The following is a 20,617-nucleotide window of genomic DNA, read 5'->3' as shown; positions in this document are numbered from 1 at the left end:
CGTGGTGAAAGGCTTTCATAAGAAAAGATATCCTCCTCCAGGGGGTCTGCTGAAAACTGAGAGCATTGCTTAGGACAGACTCCTTTCATGGTTTCCCATTAATTATTTTTCCCTCTCACTGCCAGTCACATTTTTCTATTTTCATCTCTTTTTCCCTTTTAATTCTAGGAATGCAGTTATTAACTTCTAGTCTGTGAAAAGGAATCTTTATCTGTCAGACCTTCAGACAGCCAATAATTTGGGTGTTTTGTCAAAGGTGATACCGCAGCCAACCCTCAGCTTCAGTTCCCCACCCTGGGCTACAGCTGCCTCCTGCTGTTGTGATGGCTGTGCCCTGATGAACCTGTCAAATAACTTTTAATGATGGCATTTGTATACACAGGGCATACCCTGTCCCTGCTAGGGTTTAGTTACGTTTTTGCAGCACATCAATGAAAATGTGAGAGGGATGGTGCCTGTGGGGTAACGGTGATTAAAGTGTGTGTGTGTTTCCATTTTCTTTCTTTGAACTTCTTCCAGAAATGTTTACCTACCATGCCTACCATGACTTTGGGAGGATGCAACCAAATTAGAGTTTTACTATATTTATGTGGTTTTGATCTAGGAAATTGTATGTATTGTACAACAACTTAGTGTAATGGCATACACTCTTATCTATTTGTGTAAAATATTTATAATTTTGCAACATTTCCTTTCAACTGTTCCATAAAAATCTTAAAAAAAAATTCCAGTTATTCAACCACGAGAAAGAAGAGCATCCTGTCATTTGCAACAACATGGATGGACCTTGAGCACATTATGCTAAGTGAGATAAGCCAGGCAGAGAAAGACAAGCACTGTATGATCTCCACTTACATATGGAATCTAAAAAAGACAAGTTGGTAAAAACAAAGAATGAAATGGTGGTCACGAGGGGATGGAGGGTGGGAGAATAGGACAAATGTTGGTATGGTATCGTCATCATGATTTGGAGAAGAGTTTATATGTTGTTATTTCTTCTTGGAAGAAAGAAATATGTTTAGAAAAATATTCTGATTTATTAATAGCAACAAGTTACTAGTTATTTCATCTTTGTTCTTAAGTTTGCAAAGTAAGTATCTCACTTACCTGTGCAAAGAACAAATGAATTTGAAACTCATTTAAAACAAACTGAGAATCAGTTGCATAAGTCAAGCACAGTAATCTGACTCACTTTAATTTTGCAAAAATGCTTATCATTCTACTTTATTATACAAAAATGGATTTAGTATTAATTGCCTATCTTCCATGCTTGTGAGCACTCTTAAAGATCAAAAAATCCATATATCTACCACACTAATGATTTTCTTTTCCTTTCTTGCTTTTCCACACTTTTCTTGCTTACTTCTTCATGCTATTTTGTAATGACAGGATTAAATATTTTATGTATCTTTATAATCATGTTTGGTTTTTAAAAACAAGCTGTTGCAAATAGAAGAACATTTAACTTCATTTTGATTCAAACAATATTTGGAAAGCTGTCACACGTACAAGGTGTTTGAGATAATAACGGATATAGAAAAGTCCCTAACCCCATGGAACATTGTCTAAAAGGAAAACAGAGATTTAATGCACAGTATATTATTTGTTTGTTTGTTTGTTTTAATGTATTTATTTATTTAATGAGTACTTAACACTTTGTATCCTAGGTACCATTCTAAATAAATTGCAGGTATTAACTCATGTAAGTAATTGTATATGATGAGTGTGTCTAAAGAGAGAGATGATCCTTTTTATTTGGATTTCATTATAATTTAATAATAGGCAACAACTGAGATCTGGGGCATGTAAACACACAGCATTTCTCTCATTTTATCACATCTTCAGAACGTGGCACCTGGACAGGACAGAAGAGAAATTTGATCCCTTTATCAGGAAAGGAAGGCTGAGTTGGGTTCACGATCTTCTGCATCTTTTAGCAGTTTGGTCCCTATGTTGACTTTGGCTGGTGTGACTAGTTGTACTCAAATTGACTTGGAGTGATCTTTTTCTTCCCTTAACCTGATGTTGTCATTGTTGTTCCATTGACTCTTTCTATACTGTTCTATTTTGGGAGAAGTTGATGAAGAATACCTCTCTTCAAAATTGGCTTGCTAACCCCTATTTTTAGAGAAATTATCCTGTCTTGCATACTTGACTTTCAAGATGACAGTTTACAAACTAAACTTCAACTTGAGTATTCTTAGGAAGGTCTTTTTTTTTTTAAGCTCCAAATCTAATTTTGTCTTTTTTAAAAAATTTATTTATTATTTATTTTTGGCTGTGTTGGGTCTTCATTTCTGTGCGAGGGCTTTCTCTAGTTGCGGCAAGTGGGGGCCCCTCTTCATCGCGGTGCGCGGGCCTCTCACTATCGCGGCGGCCTCTCTTGTTGTGGAGCACAGGCTCCAGACGCGCAGGCTCAGTAGTTGTGGCTCACGGGCCTAGTTGCTCCGTGGCATGTGGGATCTTCCCAGACCAGGGCTCGAACCCGTGTCCCCTGCATTGGCAGGCAGATTCTCAACCACTGCGCCAGCAGGGAAGCCCTAATTTTGTCTTTTGAAAGTTCATAGAGCTTCCTATTGCTTTTCAAGCAACGTATTCTAGAAACAGTATGTTATACTCTTAATTGTATAATTTATACTGTGGTATTTCAAAAGCCTTTAGAAATTATTCTGCTTTTTTATAAACTTCATTTTACAAATCAAAATAAATTATATGAGTTAACCAGAAGTTGCTGTTAAGAGTGGTAAAGAAGAGAAGAGAAAGAGGAATGTGCAAATTGCATGAGAATAAGATTTTTACCCTGTATTGGACAGTCTTTTAATTCTAGAACTTTCTTTTTCTTTACACTTTTTAAAAAACTTGAAGTATAGTTGATTTACAATGCTGTGTTAGTTTCAGGTGTACAGCAAAGTTATACATATATATATTTTTTTCAGATTCTTTTCCCTTATAGGTTATTACAAAATATTGAGTATAGTTCCCTGTGCTATACAGTAGTGGAACTTTCTTGGAAAAAGGGAATTTGTGAGTTTCTTTGAGCAAATTTAGGAGATATCATTTTTGTGATAACATTTTCTTTACTACCTGTCTTAGTCTCTCCAGGCTGCTATAACAAAATATCACAGACTGGGTAACTTATGAACAATAGACATTTATTTCTTACAGTCTGGAGGCTGGGAAGTTGAAGATCATGGTGCTGGCAGATACAGTGTAGTGGATGGTGAGAGCACCCTTCCTGGTTCATAGCCATCTCCCTGTGTCTGCACATGCTGGAAGGGGCAAGCAAGCTCACTGGGGCCTCCTTTATAAAGGCACTAATCCCATTCATGAGGGCTCTGCCCTTGTGAAACTAAGTACCTCCCAAAGGCCCCACCTCCTAATACTGTCACATTGGGCATTAGGATTTTAACATATGAATTTGGTTGGGACACAAGCATTTAGATCATACTTTAAGCAAATTTAGGAGGTCCCTAGAATATCACTTTTGTGATAACATTTTCTTAACTAAATATATTTGATTTTTGTTTGTTAGTCGCCTTCTTATAAAAATCGAAACCTATCTCTTGTGTTGTTCACAATTAACTAGTTCCAAGCTATTGCTTATCTAGAACTGGCCACTTCCCCCATCTTGTTTCTCTGTATAATCAAGTTTACAATCAGTCACTAATTCTTAGTCTCAGTATGAAGCAAAATTTCAGTTGGGTAAAGATTATAATCTTATGTGTATGCGTTGTCTGGTAAATTTGCCATTTAAGGGGAAAAAATGTATATACCAATTCTTTGTACTGGTCTAAATTTTGAAATGAGCTACAAGTGTGCTTTGTTTTTAGGTCCGTATTGTGGAAGCATGACTGTGCCCAAAGAACTTTTGCTGAACACCAGTGAAGTAACTGTTCGCTTTGAGAGTGGATCCCACATTTCTGGGCGGGGTTTTTTGCTAACCTATGCCAGCAGCGACCATCCAGGTACAGCAGAAGGACCAACATAAATCTGTAAACCTTTTTCTGTCTTAGAATTCCTCTTGCTAGTCACCATCTCCGGACAGAACTGTGACCTCAGATCCAGAATTAAGATGTGAGGGAAGAGAGAAATGCAGTGTCTTTGTAAGTAGTTAGGTCTGAACTGAATACTTTCATAGCCCATGTTAGATTGATCCGCTGACTTATGTGGGAGAGGGTTGATCTCATTTTCCTAGAAACCATGGATTGTGTATCTTTGGGGCTACCCTCCTGACCCTCCTAAGGTCTGGCTGTTCTCTGGAGCTCTCCACCAACCCCTTGGTTAGCTTAGGGGACAAGCCTTTTAACCAGCGACACCCCCACTCCATACACACCACTGCACCAGCATGGGAGCATGCGAGTGTGAGGAGGAGGAAGTCACTGTCACCAAGTGCCCTACCCATCCAGCTAGCACGTGAGCAGGAGAGAAGGAGAGCATGAATATTGATGGAAAGGGAAAGTGTGGCCTCCCATCCAGGCCTCGAACTCCAGGGTAATTTCCATGCAGCCCAGGGTCTGCCAGGGCCACAGAGGTGCCCAGAGTTTCTGCTGTCAGGCCCCTCCTGCGGAAATACTCTGGGAAGGGGGTACCCCATTCATTTCTCACTCAGCCAATCAGATCTGAGCAATATCCTAGCAGGCCCCTGCATGGCTGGTATTCAGCATATGTTTCTCCCTAAGAACAACTGAAAAGATTAAGGAAAGAAAGAACTTCTGCAGCAAGTGCGGAATATTTTGGAAACTATACTAGGTCCCTCTAAAAGCACCAAAATCCACAGTATCTTAGAGTGTCCATTGCTGAGTATTAGTTCAGTTCTATAAATTGCTCCAGAGAGCACACTTCTTTTAAGTCCTTGGTCCTCATTGATCAAAGCTGATAGGCTCTTTGTGTTCTCACTAAACGCCTGGCCCTGTGGTCGCTCGATTGCCACTAGCTAAATTGTTAAATTAAGATGTTCCTGAACCTTCTCTGTGAACCACATTGGGCTCTTGAAATTGTTTTCCTCCTGCCAGGGGAGGTTATACACATGACCTTTGTAGGTATGTAGTGAATAGTAACTAACCAGTGTTGGGTTTTTTGTTGGAAATAGATTCTGTTATTTCACTGGATAAATACCTGAAGAACCATCATTGATGGTAGAAAAGAGAAATGAAGGGAACTGATGAAATCCTGGGGATAGTGTGTCAGTTTTTATTTATTTTTAAACAGAAAAGTTCAGATAACTAGATAACGAATAAATACTTCTCAAAAACGGTTTCATTTTAAAAGAAATCTTTAGAGCTGATTGCAATTATCTTTATTTATGACAGATTTAATAACGTGTTTGGAACGAGCTAACCATTATTTGAAGACAGAATACAGGTAAATATAGTGTCCTAGCTGTGCTGCAGTCATTTGTTGCTGAATATTTTGTTGTTTTCCTTGACATTAAACCAGATAAAGTACCTTATTTGTACTTAATTTAATTTTTTAAAAACTCATCTATGTTGTAACTAATCAGGAATATTTGAAATGGTTTCTTATACAGCAGAGATCAGCAAACTTTCTGTCAAAGTCCAGATAGTGAATACTTTAGGTTTTGCAGGCCGTGCAGTCTCTTTTGCATCTGTTCATACAGTTTCTGTTGCCTTTGTAGTGCAGAAGCAGCCATAGACAGTATATATGTGAACGAATGAGCATGGCTGTGTTCCAATAAAACTTTCTTTATTTAAAAAAAAAGAAAGGCGCTGGCTGGATTTGGCCCATGGGTCACAGTTTGCTGACCCTTGAGTTCTACTCTAGTACCAATGAGCCAAAATGGAGTCTAGAGTGCATTTTTTTACCGGGCCAGCATTTGGGAGTGACTTTTGTGATTCTGGAGGGGGTTCATTTTCTCTTTCCCACAAAAAAGAGACCTACTGAGAATAGGAGATGAAAATTTTCATCCCAGCTTTACTTTAACTGGAAAAATGACTTAATCTCTTAGATGTACGTTTTCTCTCATCTGTAAAGTGAAAGTGTAGAGGGGGGTTTCTCAGCCTTGGCACTGTTGATATTTTGGATTGGATGGTTTGCTGTTGTGTGCATTGTGGGTATTTAGCAGCGTCCCTGGCCTATATGAGCCAGTCATGATAAATGTCTCCAGACGTTTCCAAAGGTCTGCTGGTGGGCAGAAATCACCCCTAGTTGAGAACCACTGGTCTAGAGGTCATTGTCAACAAAAACACTAACAACAACTCTAACTCCTTAGAGTGTTTTCTTAGTACCAGATACAGCTCTCTGGAGTTAGCATATAGATAGCTCATGTGAATGTTCCAGTATGCCGACCAGGCAGGTTCTGTTTTACCCCAGAAACAGAGGCACAAAGCAATTAAGTAACCTGCTTAGGGCTACACAATAAATGAGAATACCCCAAAAGTCAAGCTTAAGAGTCCATGGTCCTATCCATCTGATATTCTAATAAATGAGATTCTTTTATATGCAGAATCAACTCTAGTGTTTACTAATATGAAGGCCAGTTGAGAAAAGACAAAAATGAAAATGACCAGTAATTAAATGTTGCCCTTAAAGTTGCTGTTCATCCATTGCAGACATTCAGCAGCATTTTCTTTCCAGCCATACATGTACAGTCCTAGTGGTGACAGGGCCTCTGGGCATCAGTAGTCATTTCCTATCCTCTTAGAGAAAGGAATATATTCAGCCCTACAGTGTGATGTATGGTGTCAGATCATCTAAGCTGTAGCCCAGCCTATTTGTAGTGTTTAGTTAAAGATGAGGTATGATGACTAGTACAGGGCCATAATCCTTCATCCATAATTGTGAAATGCAGAAAGCTTTAAAAGTCAAAAGATTTTTGTAACTCATTTGGTGGCAGTACCTGATTAATGTGACCTTAAATTCATCTGACAGCAAAATTGGACTAAATTAAACATGAGGCTATTTTGTCTTTATGTATTTGACCTAATATGACTATCCATATATTTGATACAGAGATATTAATGTTTTGATTAATATTTGCAGACCTCAGTGGAGTCGTACATCATATACATTATTGGCACTGTTTTACTTTTCTAAAATCCCCCAAATTCTGAATTCTGAAATACATCTGGCTCTAAGGGCTAGGATAAGGAACTGTAAACCTGTAATAGGATTTCCATTATTTCTGTTTCTTAATTCCTTGATTATTGCTGTAGTGCTGGATTCCATTAGGTCAACGGGGAAGAATTATGAACCATTTATTTGGGTAGTTTTGATAATTAGATTCTGTTACACATCTAATTTGCTAAGTCAGCAGGAGGAAACTGAGAGGAAATGAAATAAAAGCAACTGCTATTTTGGAATCTGCTTGGGCTGGTACATTCTTCTTGAACAAACCAAGCAAACATTATTGTAATATGGTATATATAGAAACAAGGGCCTATGGCATTCATCTTTAAAGCTGTCAATGTTCACATAATATTTTGAGTTTCCTTTTGCACGTCTTTTTAGGTGTACGGTTATCTCTCATGGCCTATTAATATGTTGATGCTTGAAGGAACTACAGAAGAGGAAACTGAATTTAAGAGGGATTATATGCAATATTCGGGGTCACACAGCTAGTTAGGTAGTAACAGAGCCTGGGTCAACACACCCTAAGCCACACCCAACCATACCATATGCCATGACATGTTTCTGAAAAATTTCTTGAAAAATGACTCTTAAGTAAGTGAAATCCTAATTTTAAATATACCTCTTTTAGTCAAATAGAAACAGAAAGTAGTTACTGGGGGCTGGAGGTTAGGGGAAATAGGGAAAGGTTGATAAAAGGGTATAAACTTTCAGCTATAAAGATGAATAAGGTCTGAGGATCTAATGTATAACATGGTGACTATAGCTGATAACACCATATTGTATAATTGAAATTTGTTGAGAGTGGAACTTAAATATTCTCACCAAAAAAATATATATACGTACGTGTGTGTGTGTGTGTGTGTGTGTGTGTGTGTGTGTATGAGGTGATGGCTGGGTTTAACTAACTAGATGGGAGGAATTCTTTCACAATGTATACGTATATCAAATCATCATGATGTACACTTTAAATATTTTACAATTTTTTTGTCAACTGTACCCCAGTAAAGCTGAAAAAAATATACACCTTTTTTCTGATTGCAAAAGTAATTTATAACTAATGTAGACCATCACTCTCCAGGCATTTAAACTTGACTAATTCAAATTGAGGTGTGCTCTAAATATAAAATATACTGCAGATTTTGAAGACTTATTTTAAAAAAAAAGACTGGAAATATCTTGATAATTTTTCTGTTCATTACATGTGGAAATGATACATTTTGAATATATTAGGTTAAATAGAATATATGAGTAATATTAATATTAATTTTGCCTGTTTCTTTTGATTTTTTTAATGTGGCTACTAGAATATTTAAACTAACATGTATGGCTTCCATTATGTTCCAATTGGGTAATGCTATTAGAGTGAATCCAAATTTACACAGTTAGTAACACAGAAAGTGATAGTTTCTCAAACTCCTACACTCAGAGAGAGAGAATCCAGAGATATTCTTCCTTGTTTTCTTTTTATCCATAGAAAACATAAATTGTTATTTAAACATTTCTTTTTATAAAAACAAGATTATGCTATATATACTGTATTTAGAAACTTTACCTTTTTACTTAACATTTCTTGGACCTCTTAAAATCAGTTAAGATGCTTTAGGGCAGCTCATTGTTTAATAGAGTTTATAATGAATTTTGATATAAAACAAAAAATTGTGTAAAACTTGCCTTCAGATGAACATTTTAGATAAATCTGTATTTTCACAAATCAGGTTTCTGATTTATCATTAAAGAAAGATATTCCTGCATGTTGTATGGAGGAGAGAAAATACTTTTAAGTATAATTTCACACTTTTTAATTTAAGTATGACCTAATAAAATATAAACTCTTTATTTTTTTTCCAGCAAGTTCTGCCCAGCTGGTTGTAGAGACATAGCAGGAGATATTTCTGGGAATGTGGTGCATGGATATAGAGATGTAAGTAATTGAGGGTAATTTTATGGCAGGGAGGAAATTAAAAAGAGTTAGTGCTTGTTGCTCTGCCTAAATTCTTTACAAAGTAAAGTCAAATAAGATATAAAACTTTGTAGATAGATGCACAGTTGTCTTTTCTGAGAATAAATGAAATAAGTATAAAAACCAAGGTTATTCATGCATTCATTCCTATTTTTAGCATTTCCAGTTAAGCACACTATAAATGAAATGGTAAACAAAACCCTTTATATTATTTATATTATATTTATATTAATTATACCTAAGGGTATAATTCCATCCAATTTTTATAAGAGATCATCCTTTTGTTATAATTTATTTCTTTATTTTAATGCTCCAATTGATTCATGTAATACAGCCAAGGACATGAATATTTTACATCACAGAGAAGTGACATTGTATCTAGGACCAGTGAAGCCGTATGCCCTGCTCATATATATTATTCCCCTCCCTCCTTGCACTCCAATTTCTAATGCCTATTGAAACTCTCTGGGTGATATAAATTGTTCCCAGAAAAAAATAAATTCACAAGAAATCATTTTTCCAAAGTATATATCTTATATCCAGATACACAATCCTTCATTTCTTACTGTTTACAGATTTCTATCCTGGAAATCTGATATCTGATTTTTAAAAATTTGCTACTCAAAATAGTTGGGTTTATAGCTTATGGGAAGGGGCTTCAGTTATTAGAAATGTGAAAATCTATATAGTGATGGAACTTTTCTAAGAGTTCTTTATGCACGGAGAAAACATACATGTTCTAGGAGATGGATCATATATCTCCAGCAGGAGGAAGAAAACTTGGCTTTAGTTTTGCTTTCAGTACATCCTGACTCTGGAAGCAGCAGGTTTTGTGATTTTGCTCTTTGTTTCCTTTTTCTTGTGTTGTCTTAATTTACAAGATTGACACAGGATATTTACTTGGCCTAGAAACTGAATCTTAAAATGATTTATACTACCTCAATTTGAAAATATACTCGGCACAGGCTGAAGTCCTAGATGACTTCAGGAAGTTAACCAAAAGAACTAAAAAGTTGAGGTATAGTTTTCTCCCCCAGCAATATAAAGTTTTAATTTATTATTTTCCTGTCCTGTGTAAGAAACTTAAGAATTATATGCAGAAAGAGAAATAGCATTGTTTCTTTCTTGCTTTATTTGTTGATCTCACCTCCTCTTGACAGAGCTCTCTTTTTCAGAGTAACAGGTTAATGGTTTCCTGGGTGGTAGGTCTCAGTACGTGATCTGGAAGTGCTAACAAACAGGTTTCCTATTTGACGCACTAACTGGTTTTACACCATTTGCTTCCAGTATGATTTCTTCTGGAGGGAAAATTTGTATTTTGAAAACTAATCTCTTCAAAGAAGTCTGATTAGTGTCTTTTTTTGGTATATGTTGAGACTGTGTGTATATTAGGTATCTATTGCTACATGACTATTACCAAAAACTTAGAAGCTTGAAACAACACATGTATTCTCTCTCATGTTCTGTGGGTCAGGAGTTTGAGCGTGGCCTGCTGAGTTTGAGTGAGGGACACTCACAAGGGTGTATCCAAGGTGACACAAGGGTGTCAGTGGGGCTGCAGTTTCATCTGAGGCTTGACTAGGAAAATATTTGTTTCTAAGCTCACATGGTGTTGGCAGCATTCAGTTACTGATGGATTGTTGGATTGAGGACCTCAGTTTCTTTTTTTTTTTTTTTTAAATTTTTTATTTTTATTTTATTTATTTATGGCTGTGTTGGGTCTTCGTTTCTGTGCGAGGCCTTCTCTAGTTGCGGCAAGCGGGGGCCACTCTTCATCGCGGTGCGCGGGCCTCTCACTGTCGCGGCCTCTCTTGTTGCGGAGCACAGGCTCCAGACGCGCAGGCTCAGTAATTGTGGCTCACGGGCCCAGTTGCTCCGCGGCATGTGGGATCTTCCCAGACCAGGGCTCGAACCCGTGTCCCCTGCATTGGCAGGCAGATTCTCAACCACTGCGCCACCAGGGAATCCCCAGAGGACCTCAGTTTCTTCCTGGATTTTGGTTGGAGGCTGTCCTCAGCTCCCTACCATGTGGACCTCCCCAACATGGCTACTTGCTTTTTTTTCTTCTTTCTCCCTCTGATTATTTTCTCTCTGCCATCTATGTACCATCTTTATTTTTTTAAATTTTATTGATGTGTAGTTACTGTATAATATTATATGTTACAGGTGTACAATATAGTGACACAATTTTTTTTTTAACATCGTTATTGGAGTATAACTGCTTTACAATGCTGTGTTAGTTTCTGCTTTATAACAAAGTGAATCATCTATACATATACATATATCCCCATATCCCCTCCCTCTTGCATCTCCCTCCCTCCCACCCTCCCTATCCCACCTCTCTAGGTGGTCACAAAGCACCGAGCTGATCTCCCTGTGCTATGCGGCTGCTTCCCACTAGCTAGCTATTTTATGTTTGGTAGTGTATATATGTCCATGCCACTGTCTCACTTTGTCCCAGCTTACCCTTCCCCCTCCCCATATCCTCAAGTCCATTCTCTGGTAGGTCTGTGTCTTTATTTCCATCTTGCCCCTAGGTTCTTCATGACCTTTTTTTTTTTTTTCCCTTAGATTCCATATATATGTGTTAGCATACAGTATTTGTTTTTCTCTTTCTGACTTACTTCACTCTGTATGACAGACTCTAGGTCCATCCACCTCACTACAAATAACTCAATTTTGTTTCTTTTTATGGCTGAGTAATATTCCATTGTATATATGTGCCACATCTTCTTTATCCATTCATCTGTCGATGGACACTTAGGTTACTTCCATGTCCTGGCTATTGTATATAGTGCTGCAATAAACATTTTGGTACATGACTCCTTTTTTTTTTTTTTCCAAAAAATTATTATTATTATTTTTTTCTTTTTTTTCACATACACACACTGTATTTTATTTTTACAAGAGATAAATAGACTGACACCAAGCCTCGTACATGGATGACCACAACAAAAGCAACAATGATTACAATTACCAAACATGAAACACACTCATACTATGTCATAATATTGACATTCAGTCCAGTAATCCTCCACGGTACATGACTCTTTTTGAAATATGGTTTTCTCAGGGTATATACCCAGTAGTGGGATTGCTGGATCATATGGTAATTCTATTTTTAGTTTTTTAAGGAACCTCCATACTGTTCTCCATAGTGGCTGTATCAATTTATATTCCCACCAACAGTGCAAGAGGGTTCCCTTTTCTCCACACCCTCTCCAGCATTTATTGTTTGTAGATTTTTTGATGATGGCCATTCTGACTGGTGTGAGATGATATCTCATTGTAATTTTGATTTGCATTTCTCTAATGATTAATGATGTTCAGCATTCTTTCATGTGTTTGCTGGCAATCTGTATATCTTCTTTGGAGAAATGTCTATTTAGGTCTTCTGCCCATTTTTGGATTTGGTTGTTTTTCTGATATTGGTGACTCACAATTTTTAAAGGTTATACTACATTTATAGTTATTGTAAAATATTGGCTATATCCCCCATGTTGTACAATATATCCTTGTAGCTTATTTTATACCTAATAGTTTGTACCTCTTAATTCCCCACCCCTATATTGCCCCTCCCCTTAGATTCATTTAGATAGGTTCTTATTCTCCCTATTCAGAAACTTTGAAGGTGTCACCACCGCCTACAGGATCAAGTTTCAATTGCTTAGGCTTTTAGGCTTTTGCTTTTTAACCAAAGCCAGCAATGGAGAGTTTCCTAACCAGGGAGTCTCCCAGCAAGACAGGTTACAATCTTATGTAATGTTATCATGAGAGTGCTGTCCTATCACCTTTGCCATATCCTATTAGTTAGGAGAAAGCCACAGCTCCCACCCCCGCCTAAGGGGATTACACAAGGGGAGAATACCAGTAGGCAGAGATCATGTGGGTTATCTTAGAGTCTCTCCTCCTCGAGGGTGTCTTCCTCTTAGGGAATATGTTCAGTTGTAACAAGTCTTTTCTGGAAGGGTCTTTGCAAAACCTAAGCATATCCTCTTGGTCAGGATGACAGAATCTGTAAAACAAGTTACTAGAGAAGCTGTTGAAGAAGCAGATGCTCTGTCACAGGGAAGAAATGGGATGAATTGAAGAGTAATTAGAGAAAAAGAATTGGTTCATTCTGTGTTGTTTCAAAAGGCAGAACCAGGATCAGGGAGGCCAATTTCTGTGGCATATAAGGAATAGCTGAACAATGCAAAATGGGATAGGACGTCTCAAGGGACAGTGAGGCCCTAGTCACTGGAAGTGTCCAGTGTAGAGGTTACAGCCGTTCGTCAGGGCGGCCTGTATGTGTATGGAAGGTGTTGTGGGTGGAGAATGGGACAGTCTGTCGGGAGGTGTCAGAGAAAACTTTAAAGATCTTTTAGAGTTCTGAAGATGCTGTGAGTCTGTCTCCTTGACTGCTGAATTAAGGCATCTTATGGTGTAGGCTTACCATGCCGGTTAAGAACCATGGGCTTCTCTTTAAGCTCTGCCTCACCTGGAAACCAGAAATAAAAAGCCCCCAGAACAGGTTTTCTCTTGGCACCTTCTCCCAAGCCTGCTGACTGTACCATCTGCTTTTAAGTGGAACACATCCCTTAACTCACTCATTTCAGTAATTCTCCATTCCCCCAAAAATGTTCAAGGAGTATTGTAAATTAAAGGCAGACAGTGTAAAAAGTGTGCTCCTGGTTTAGGGGAGAAAGGGAGAGACCCAGTCCATCGCCTACGCCCACAACAAGCCAGAGGTAAGCACACTGTGTTGGTGAGTGATTGTCTCTGACTGATGACAATAGGAGTGATTTTATTTTTTTCCTATTTTCCAAAATTTCTATAATGAATGTATTGCTTTCCTAAAGAAAATGTTATCATCATGGTAATTATGAAGACTGCAGCAACACTGAAACAATTCATAAGATAGAATGAGGAATATATTTTTATTATTTAACATTTGACCATCATCCCACCAACATTTTAATCTATTTATTTATTTATTTTTGGCTGCGTTGGGTCTTCGTTGCTGCACGTGGGCTTTCTCTAGTTGTGGCGAGTGGGGGCTACTCTTCATTGCAGTGCACAGGCTTCTCATTGCGGTGGCTTCTCCTGTTGTGGAGCATGAGCTCTAGGCACGTGGGCTTCAGTGGTTGTGGCACACGGGCTTAGTTGCTCCACAGCAGGTGGGATTTTCCTGGACCAGGGCTCGAACCCGTGTCCGCTGCATTGGCAGGCGGATTCTTAACCACTGCACCACCAGGGAAGCCCTCCAACAACATTTTAAACATGTGCTTTCTTCATGTTTTATTAAAGTCAATCTAAAACGTTTACTTTTTTTTTAACGTCTTTATTGATAAGTGCTTTACATAGTTGTGTTAGTTGCTGCTGTATAACAAGTGAATCAGCTATACATATACATATATCCCCAGATCCCCTCCCTCTTGCATCTCCCTCCCCTGCTTCTTATCCCACCCCTCTAGGTGGTCACAAAGCACCGAGCTGAGCTCCCTGTGCTATATGGCTGCTTCCCACTAGCTCTCTATTTTACATTTGGTAGTGTATATATGTCCATGCCACTCTCTCACTTCGTCCCAGCTAACCCTCCCCCTTCCCCTTCCCCTTCCCCATGTCCTCAAGTCCATTCTCTACGTCTGTGTCTTTATTTCTGTCCTGCCCCTAGGTTCTTCAGAACCTTCGTGTTTGTTTTTTTTTTAATAGATTCCATATAGATGTGTTAGCATACGGTATTTGTTTTTCTCTTTCTGACTTACTTCACTCTGTATGACAGACTCTAGGTCCATCCACCTCACTACAAATAACTCAATTTTGTTTCCTTTTATGGCTGAGTAATATTCCATTGTATATATGTGCCACATCTTCTTTATCCATTCATCTGGCGATGGACACTTAGGTGGCTTCCATATCCTGGCTATTGTAAACAGAGCTGCAGTGAACATTTTGGTACATGACTCTTTCTGAATTATGGTTTTCTCAGGGTATATGCCCAGTAGTGGGATTGCTGGGTCATATGGTAGTTCTATTTTTAGTTTTTTAAGGAACCTCCATACTGTTCTCCATAGTGGCTGTATCAATTTACATTCCCACCAACAATGCAAGAGGGTTCCCTTTTCTCCACACCCTCTCCAGCATTTATTGTTTGTAGATTTTTTGATGATGGCCATTCTGACTGGTGTGAGATGATATCTCATTGTAGTTTTGATTTGCATTTCTCTAATGATTAGTGTTGCTGAGCATCTTTTCATGTGTTTGTTAGCAATCTGTATATCTTCTTTGGAGAAAGGTCTATTTAGGTCTTCTGCCCATTTTGGGATTGGGTTGTTCGTTTTTTTGATATTGAGCTGCATGAGCTGTTTATATATTTTAGAGATTAATCCTTTGTCAGTTGCTCTGTTTACAAATATTTTCTCCCATTCTGAAGGTTGTCTTTTCGTCTTGTTTATGGTTCCCTTTGTTGTGCAAAAGCTTTGAAGTTTCCTTACGTCCCATTTGTTTATTTTTGTTTTTATTTCCATTTCTCTAGGAGGTGGGTCAAAAAGGATCTTGCTGTGATTTATGTCATAGTGTTCTTCCTATGTTTTCCTCTAAGAGTTTTATAGTGTCTGGCCTTACATTTAGGTCTTTAATCCATTTTGAGTTTATTTTTGTGTATGGTGTTAGGGTGTGTTCTAATTTCATTCTTTTACATGTCTCTGTCCAGTTTTCCCAGCACCACTTATTGAAGAGGCTGTCTTTTCCCCATTGTGTATTCTTCCCTCTTTTATCAAAGATAAGGTGACCATAGGTGCGTGGATTTATCTCTGTGCTTTCTATCCTGTTCCATTGATGTATATTTCTGTTTTTGTGCCAGTACCATACTGTCTTGATTACTGTAGCTTTGTAGTATAGTCTGAAGTCAGGAAGCCTGATTCCTCCAGCTCCATTTTTCTTTCTCAAGATTGATTTGGCTATTCGGGGTCTTTTCCATTTCCATACAAATTGTGAAATTTTTTGTTCTACTTCTGGGAAAAATGCCAGTGGTAGTTTGATAGGGATTGCATTGAGTCCATAGATTGCTTTGGGTAGTATAATCATTTTCACAATGTTGCTTCTTCCAATCCAAGAACATGGTATATCTCTCCATCTGTTTGTATCATCTTAATTTCTTTCATCAGTGTCTTATGGTTTTCTGCATACAGGTCTTTTGTCTCCTTAGGTAGGTTTATTCCTAGGTATTTTATTCTTTTTCTTGCATTGGTAAATGGGAGTGTTTCCTTAATTTGTCTTTCAGATTTTTCATCATTAGTATATAGGAATGCAAGAGATTTCTGTGCATTAATTTTGTATCCTGCTACTTTACCAAATTCATTGATTAGCTCTAGTAGTTTTTTGGTAGCATCTTTACGATTCTCTATGTATAGTATCATGTCATCTGCAAACAGTGACAGCTTTATTTCTTCTTTTCCAACTTGGATTCCCTTTATTTCTTTTTCTCCTCTGATTGCTGTGGCTAAAACTTCCAAAACTATGTTGAATCATAGTGGTGAGAGTGGTCAACCTTGTCTTGTTCCTGATCTTAGTGGAAATGGTTTCAGTTTTTCACCATTGAGAACAGTGTTGGCTGTGAGTTTCTCATATATGGCCTTTATTATGTTGAGGTAAGTTCCCTCTATGCCTACTTTCTGGAGGGTTTTTATCATAAATGGGTGTTGGATTTTGTCAAAAGCTTTTTCTGCATCTATTGAGATGATCATATGGTTTTTCTCCTTCTATTTGTTAATATGGTGTATCACATTGACTGATTTGTGTATATTGAAGAATCCTTGCAATCCTGGGATAAATCCCACTTATCATGGTGTATGATCCTTTTAATGTGCTGTTGGATTCTGTTTGCTAGTATTTTGTTGAGGATTTTTGCATCTATGTTCTTCAGTGATATTGGCCTGTAGTTTTGTTTGTTTGTGACATCTTTGTCTGGTTTTGGTATCAGGGTGATGGTGGCTTTGTAGAATGAGTTTGGGAGTGTCCCTCCCTCTGCTATATTTTGGAAGACTTGGAGAAGAACAGGTGTTAGCTCTTCTCTAAATGTTTCATAGAATTCGCCTGTGAAGCCATCTGGTCCTGGGGTTTTGTTTGCTGGAAGATTTTTAATCACAGTTTCAATTTCAGTGCTTGTGATTGGTCTGTTCATATTTTCTATTTCTTCCTGGTTCAGCCTTGGAAGGTTGTGCTTTTCTAAGAATTTGTCCATTTCTTCCAGGTTGTCCATTTTATTGGCATATAGTTGCTTGTAGTAATCTCTCATGAGCCCTTGTATTTCTGCAGTGTCTGTTGTAACTTCTCCTCTTTCATTTCTAATTCTATTGATTTGAGTCTTCTCCCTTTTTTCGTGATGAGTCTGGCTAATGGTTTATCAATTTTGTTTATCTTCTCAACGAACCAGCTTTTAGTTTTATTGATCTTTGCTATTGTTTCCTTCATTTCTTTTTCATTTATTTCTGATCTGATCTTTATGATTTCTTTCCTTTTGATAACTTTGGGGTTTTTTGTTATTCTTTCTCTAATTGCTTTAGGTGTAAGGTTAGGTTGTTTATTTGAGATTTTTCTTGTTTCTTGAGGTAGGATTGTATTGCTATAAACTTCCCCCTTAGAACTGCTTTTGCTGCATCCCATAGGTTTTGGGTCATCATGTTTTCATTGTCATTTGTTTCTAGGTATTTTTTTATTTCCTCTTTGATTTCTTCAGTGATCTCTTGGTTATTTAGTAGCATATTGTTTAGCCTCCATGTGTTTGTATTTCTTACAGATTTTTTCCTGTAATTGATATCTAGTCTCATAGTGTTGTGGTTGGAAAAGATACTTGATACGATTTCAATTTTCTTAAATTTACCAAGGCTTGATTTGTGACCCAAGATATGATCTATCCTGGAGAATGTTCCATGAGCACTTGAGAAGAAAGTGTATTCTGTTGTTTTTGGATGGAATGTCCTATAAATATCAATTAAGTCCATCTTGTTTAATGTATCATTTAAAGCTTGTGTTTCCTTATTTATTTTCATTTTGGATGATCTGTCCATTGATGAAAGTGGGGGGTTCAATTCCCCTACTATTATTGTGTTACTGTTAATTTCCCCTTTTATGGCTCTTTGCCTCATGTACTGAGGTGCTCCTATGTGGGTGCATAAATATTTACAATTGTTATATCTTCTTGGATTGATCCCTCGATCATTATGTAGTGTCGTTCTTTGTCTCTTGCAATAGTCTTTATTTTAAAATCTATTTTGTCTGATGTGAGAATTGTTGCTCCAGCTTTCTTTTCATTTCCATTTGCATGGAATATCTTTTTCCATCCCCTCACTTTCAGTCTGTATGTGTCCCTAGGTCTGAAGTGGGTCTCTTGTAGACAGCATATATACGGGTCTTGTTTTTGTATCCATTCAGCCAGTCTATGTCTTTTGGTTGGAGCATTTAATCCATTTCCATTTAAGGTAATTATCGATATGTATGTTCCTATTACCATTTTCTTAATTGTTTTGGGTTTGTTATTGTAGGTCTTTTCCTTCTCTTGTGTTTCCTGTCTAGAGAAGTTCCTTTAGCATTTGTTGTAAAGCTGGTTTGGTGGTGCTGAATTCTTTTAACTTTTGCTTGTCTGTAAAGGTTTTAATTTCTCCGTCGAATCTGAATGAGATCCTTGCTGGGTAGAGTATTCTTGGTTGTAGGTTTTTCCCTTTCATCACTATAAATATGTCTTGCCACTCCCTTCTGGCTTGCAGAGTTTCTGCTGAAAGATCAGCTGTTAACCTCATGGGGATTCCCTTGTATGTTATTTGTTGCTTTTCCCTCACTGCTTTTAATATTTTTTCTTTGTATTTAATGTTTGATAGTTTGATAAATATGTGTCTTGGTGTGTTTCTCTTTGAATTTATCCTGTATGGGACTCTCTGTGCTTCCTGGACTTGATTGACTATTTCCTTTCCCATATTAGGGAAGTTTTCAACTATAATCTCTTCAAATATTTTCTCAGTCCCTTTCTTTTTCTCATCTTCTTCTGGGACCCCTATATTTTGAATGTTGTTGCGTTTAATGTTGTCCCAGAGGTCTCTGAGACTGTCCTCAATTCTTTTCATTCTTTTTTCTCTATTCTGCTCTGCAGTAGTTATTTCCACTGTTTAATCTTCCAGGTCACTTATCCGTTCTTCTGCCTCAGTTATTCTGCTATTGATTCCTTCTAGAGAATTTTAAATTTCATTTATTGTGTTGTTCATCATTGTTTGTTTGCTCTTTAGTTCCTCTAGATCCTTGTTAAACGTTTCTTGTATTTTCTCCATTCTATTTCCAAGATTTTGGATCATCTTTACTATCATTACTCTGAATTCTTTTTCAGGTAGACTGCCTATTTCCTCTTCATTTGTTTGGTCTAGTGGGTTTTTACCTTGCTCCTTCATCTGCTGGGTATTTCTCTGTCCTCTCATTTTGCTTACCTTACTGTGTGTGGGGTCTCCTTTTTGCAGGCTGCAGGTTTGTAGTTCCCGTTGTTTTTGGTGTCTGCCCCCAGTGGGTTAGGTTGGTACAGTGTGTTTTGTAGGCTTCCTGGTGGAGGGGACTGGTGCCTGTGTTCTGGTGGATGAGGCTTGATGTCATCTTTCTGGTGGGCAGGACCGTGTCCAGTGGTGTGTTTTCGGGTGTCTGTGACCTTATTTTGATTTTAGGCAGCCTCTCTGCTAATGGGTGGGGTTGTATTCCTGTCTTGCTAGTTGTTTGGCATAGGGTGTCCAGCACTGTAGCTTGCTGGTCCTTGAGTCGAGCTGGGTCTTAGCGTTGAGATGGAGATCTCTGGGACAGCTTTTGCCGTTTGATATTACGAGGGGCAGGGAGGTCTCTGGTGGACCAATGTCCTGAACTCGGCTCTCCCACGTCAGAGGCTCAGGCTTGACACGCGGCCGGAGCACCAGGGCCCTGCCAGCCACACAGTAATCATTCTTTCACGTGGTGGACCAGCAGTGGGGCAGGGAGAGTGGTTTGTCCAAGCTAAAATCCAGCTGGAGGAGGTCATGGAGAGACTTACTGGTTGAACGGAGAGGTGGACCCAGGCAATTCAGCAACACGACTATCAGGTTAGCAGAGGCGCCTTCCCCCTAAAACGTTTATATTACATTTTATTTTAATACTTTGTCAATACTTTTTCGTACAAATTGATTTTTCCTAAAGGAAGACTTAAGAAAATACTCCATTTCTGGGATGATTTGATAACTGCTTTGACAGTTGTCTTCTCATGCTGATCTGCTTGGCCATCTTTTGTGGCTCAGTGAACTTCAGGGATGTTTAGTTCCATCAACCTTCAAGTTCATGAGTCTTGCATGTGTACTCCTCACCTGTCCATTGCATTCCCTTCCCTGAAGAATTACATTTAAATTATTTTGTTTGTTTAAGGCAATCACTAATTAACATAGGCTTTCCTATATTTACATTTTGTTGAGGTTTAGACCTCAAAATAGCTAGAAAATAAAGTATAAATCTACTGTTCAAAAGGAAATGTTTAAAAAGCAGGTTCAGTGAATGTGAATTTTAAAAATTGATACCAAAAAAGCCCCAACT

The 20,617-nt window shown here is 38.0% G+C and overlaps 1 protein-coding gene across 2 annotated transcripts in view; it reads left to right on the top strand.

The window, feature by feature from the left end:
- DCBLD1 (discoidin, CUB and LCCL domain containing 1) overlaps nucleotides 1–20,617 on the top strand; it is a 73,921-nt gene that overhangs the window by 35,457 nt on the left and 17,847 nt on the right. For both annotated transcript variants that reach the window (XM_059941343.1, XM_059941344.1), the window contains exons 3-5: nucleotides 3,831–3,965; nucleotides 5,310–5,361; nucleotides 8,938–9,010. In XM_059941343.1, the coding sequence (XP_059797326.1) occupies nucleotides 3,831–3,965; nucleotides 5,310–5,361; nucleotides 8,938–9,010 (260 nt within the window). The remainder of the gene's footprint in view (nucleotides 1–3,830; nucleotides 3,966–5,309; nucleotides 5,362–8,937; nucleotides 9,011–20,617) is intronic.

The sequence above is a fragment of the Balaenoptera ricei genome, chromosome 12 (genome assembly GCF_028023285.1).
Source record: "Balaenoptera ricei isolate mBalRic1 chromosome 12, mBalRic1.hap2, whole genome shotgun sequence".
Classification (NCBI taxonomy): Eukaryota; Metazoa; Chordata; class Mammalia; order Artiodactyla; family Balaenopteridae; genus Balaenoptera; species Balaenoptera ricei.
The sequence above is the reverse complement of the archived record's forward strand: the minus strand, read 5'-3'. Positions and strand labels throughout refer to the sequence as shown.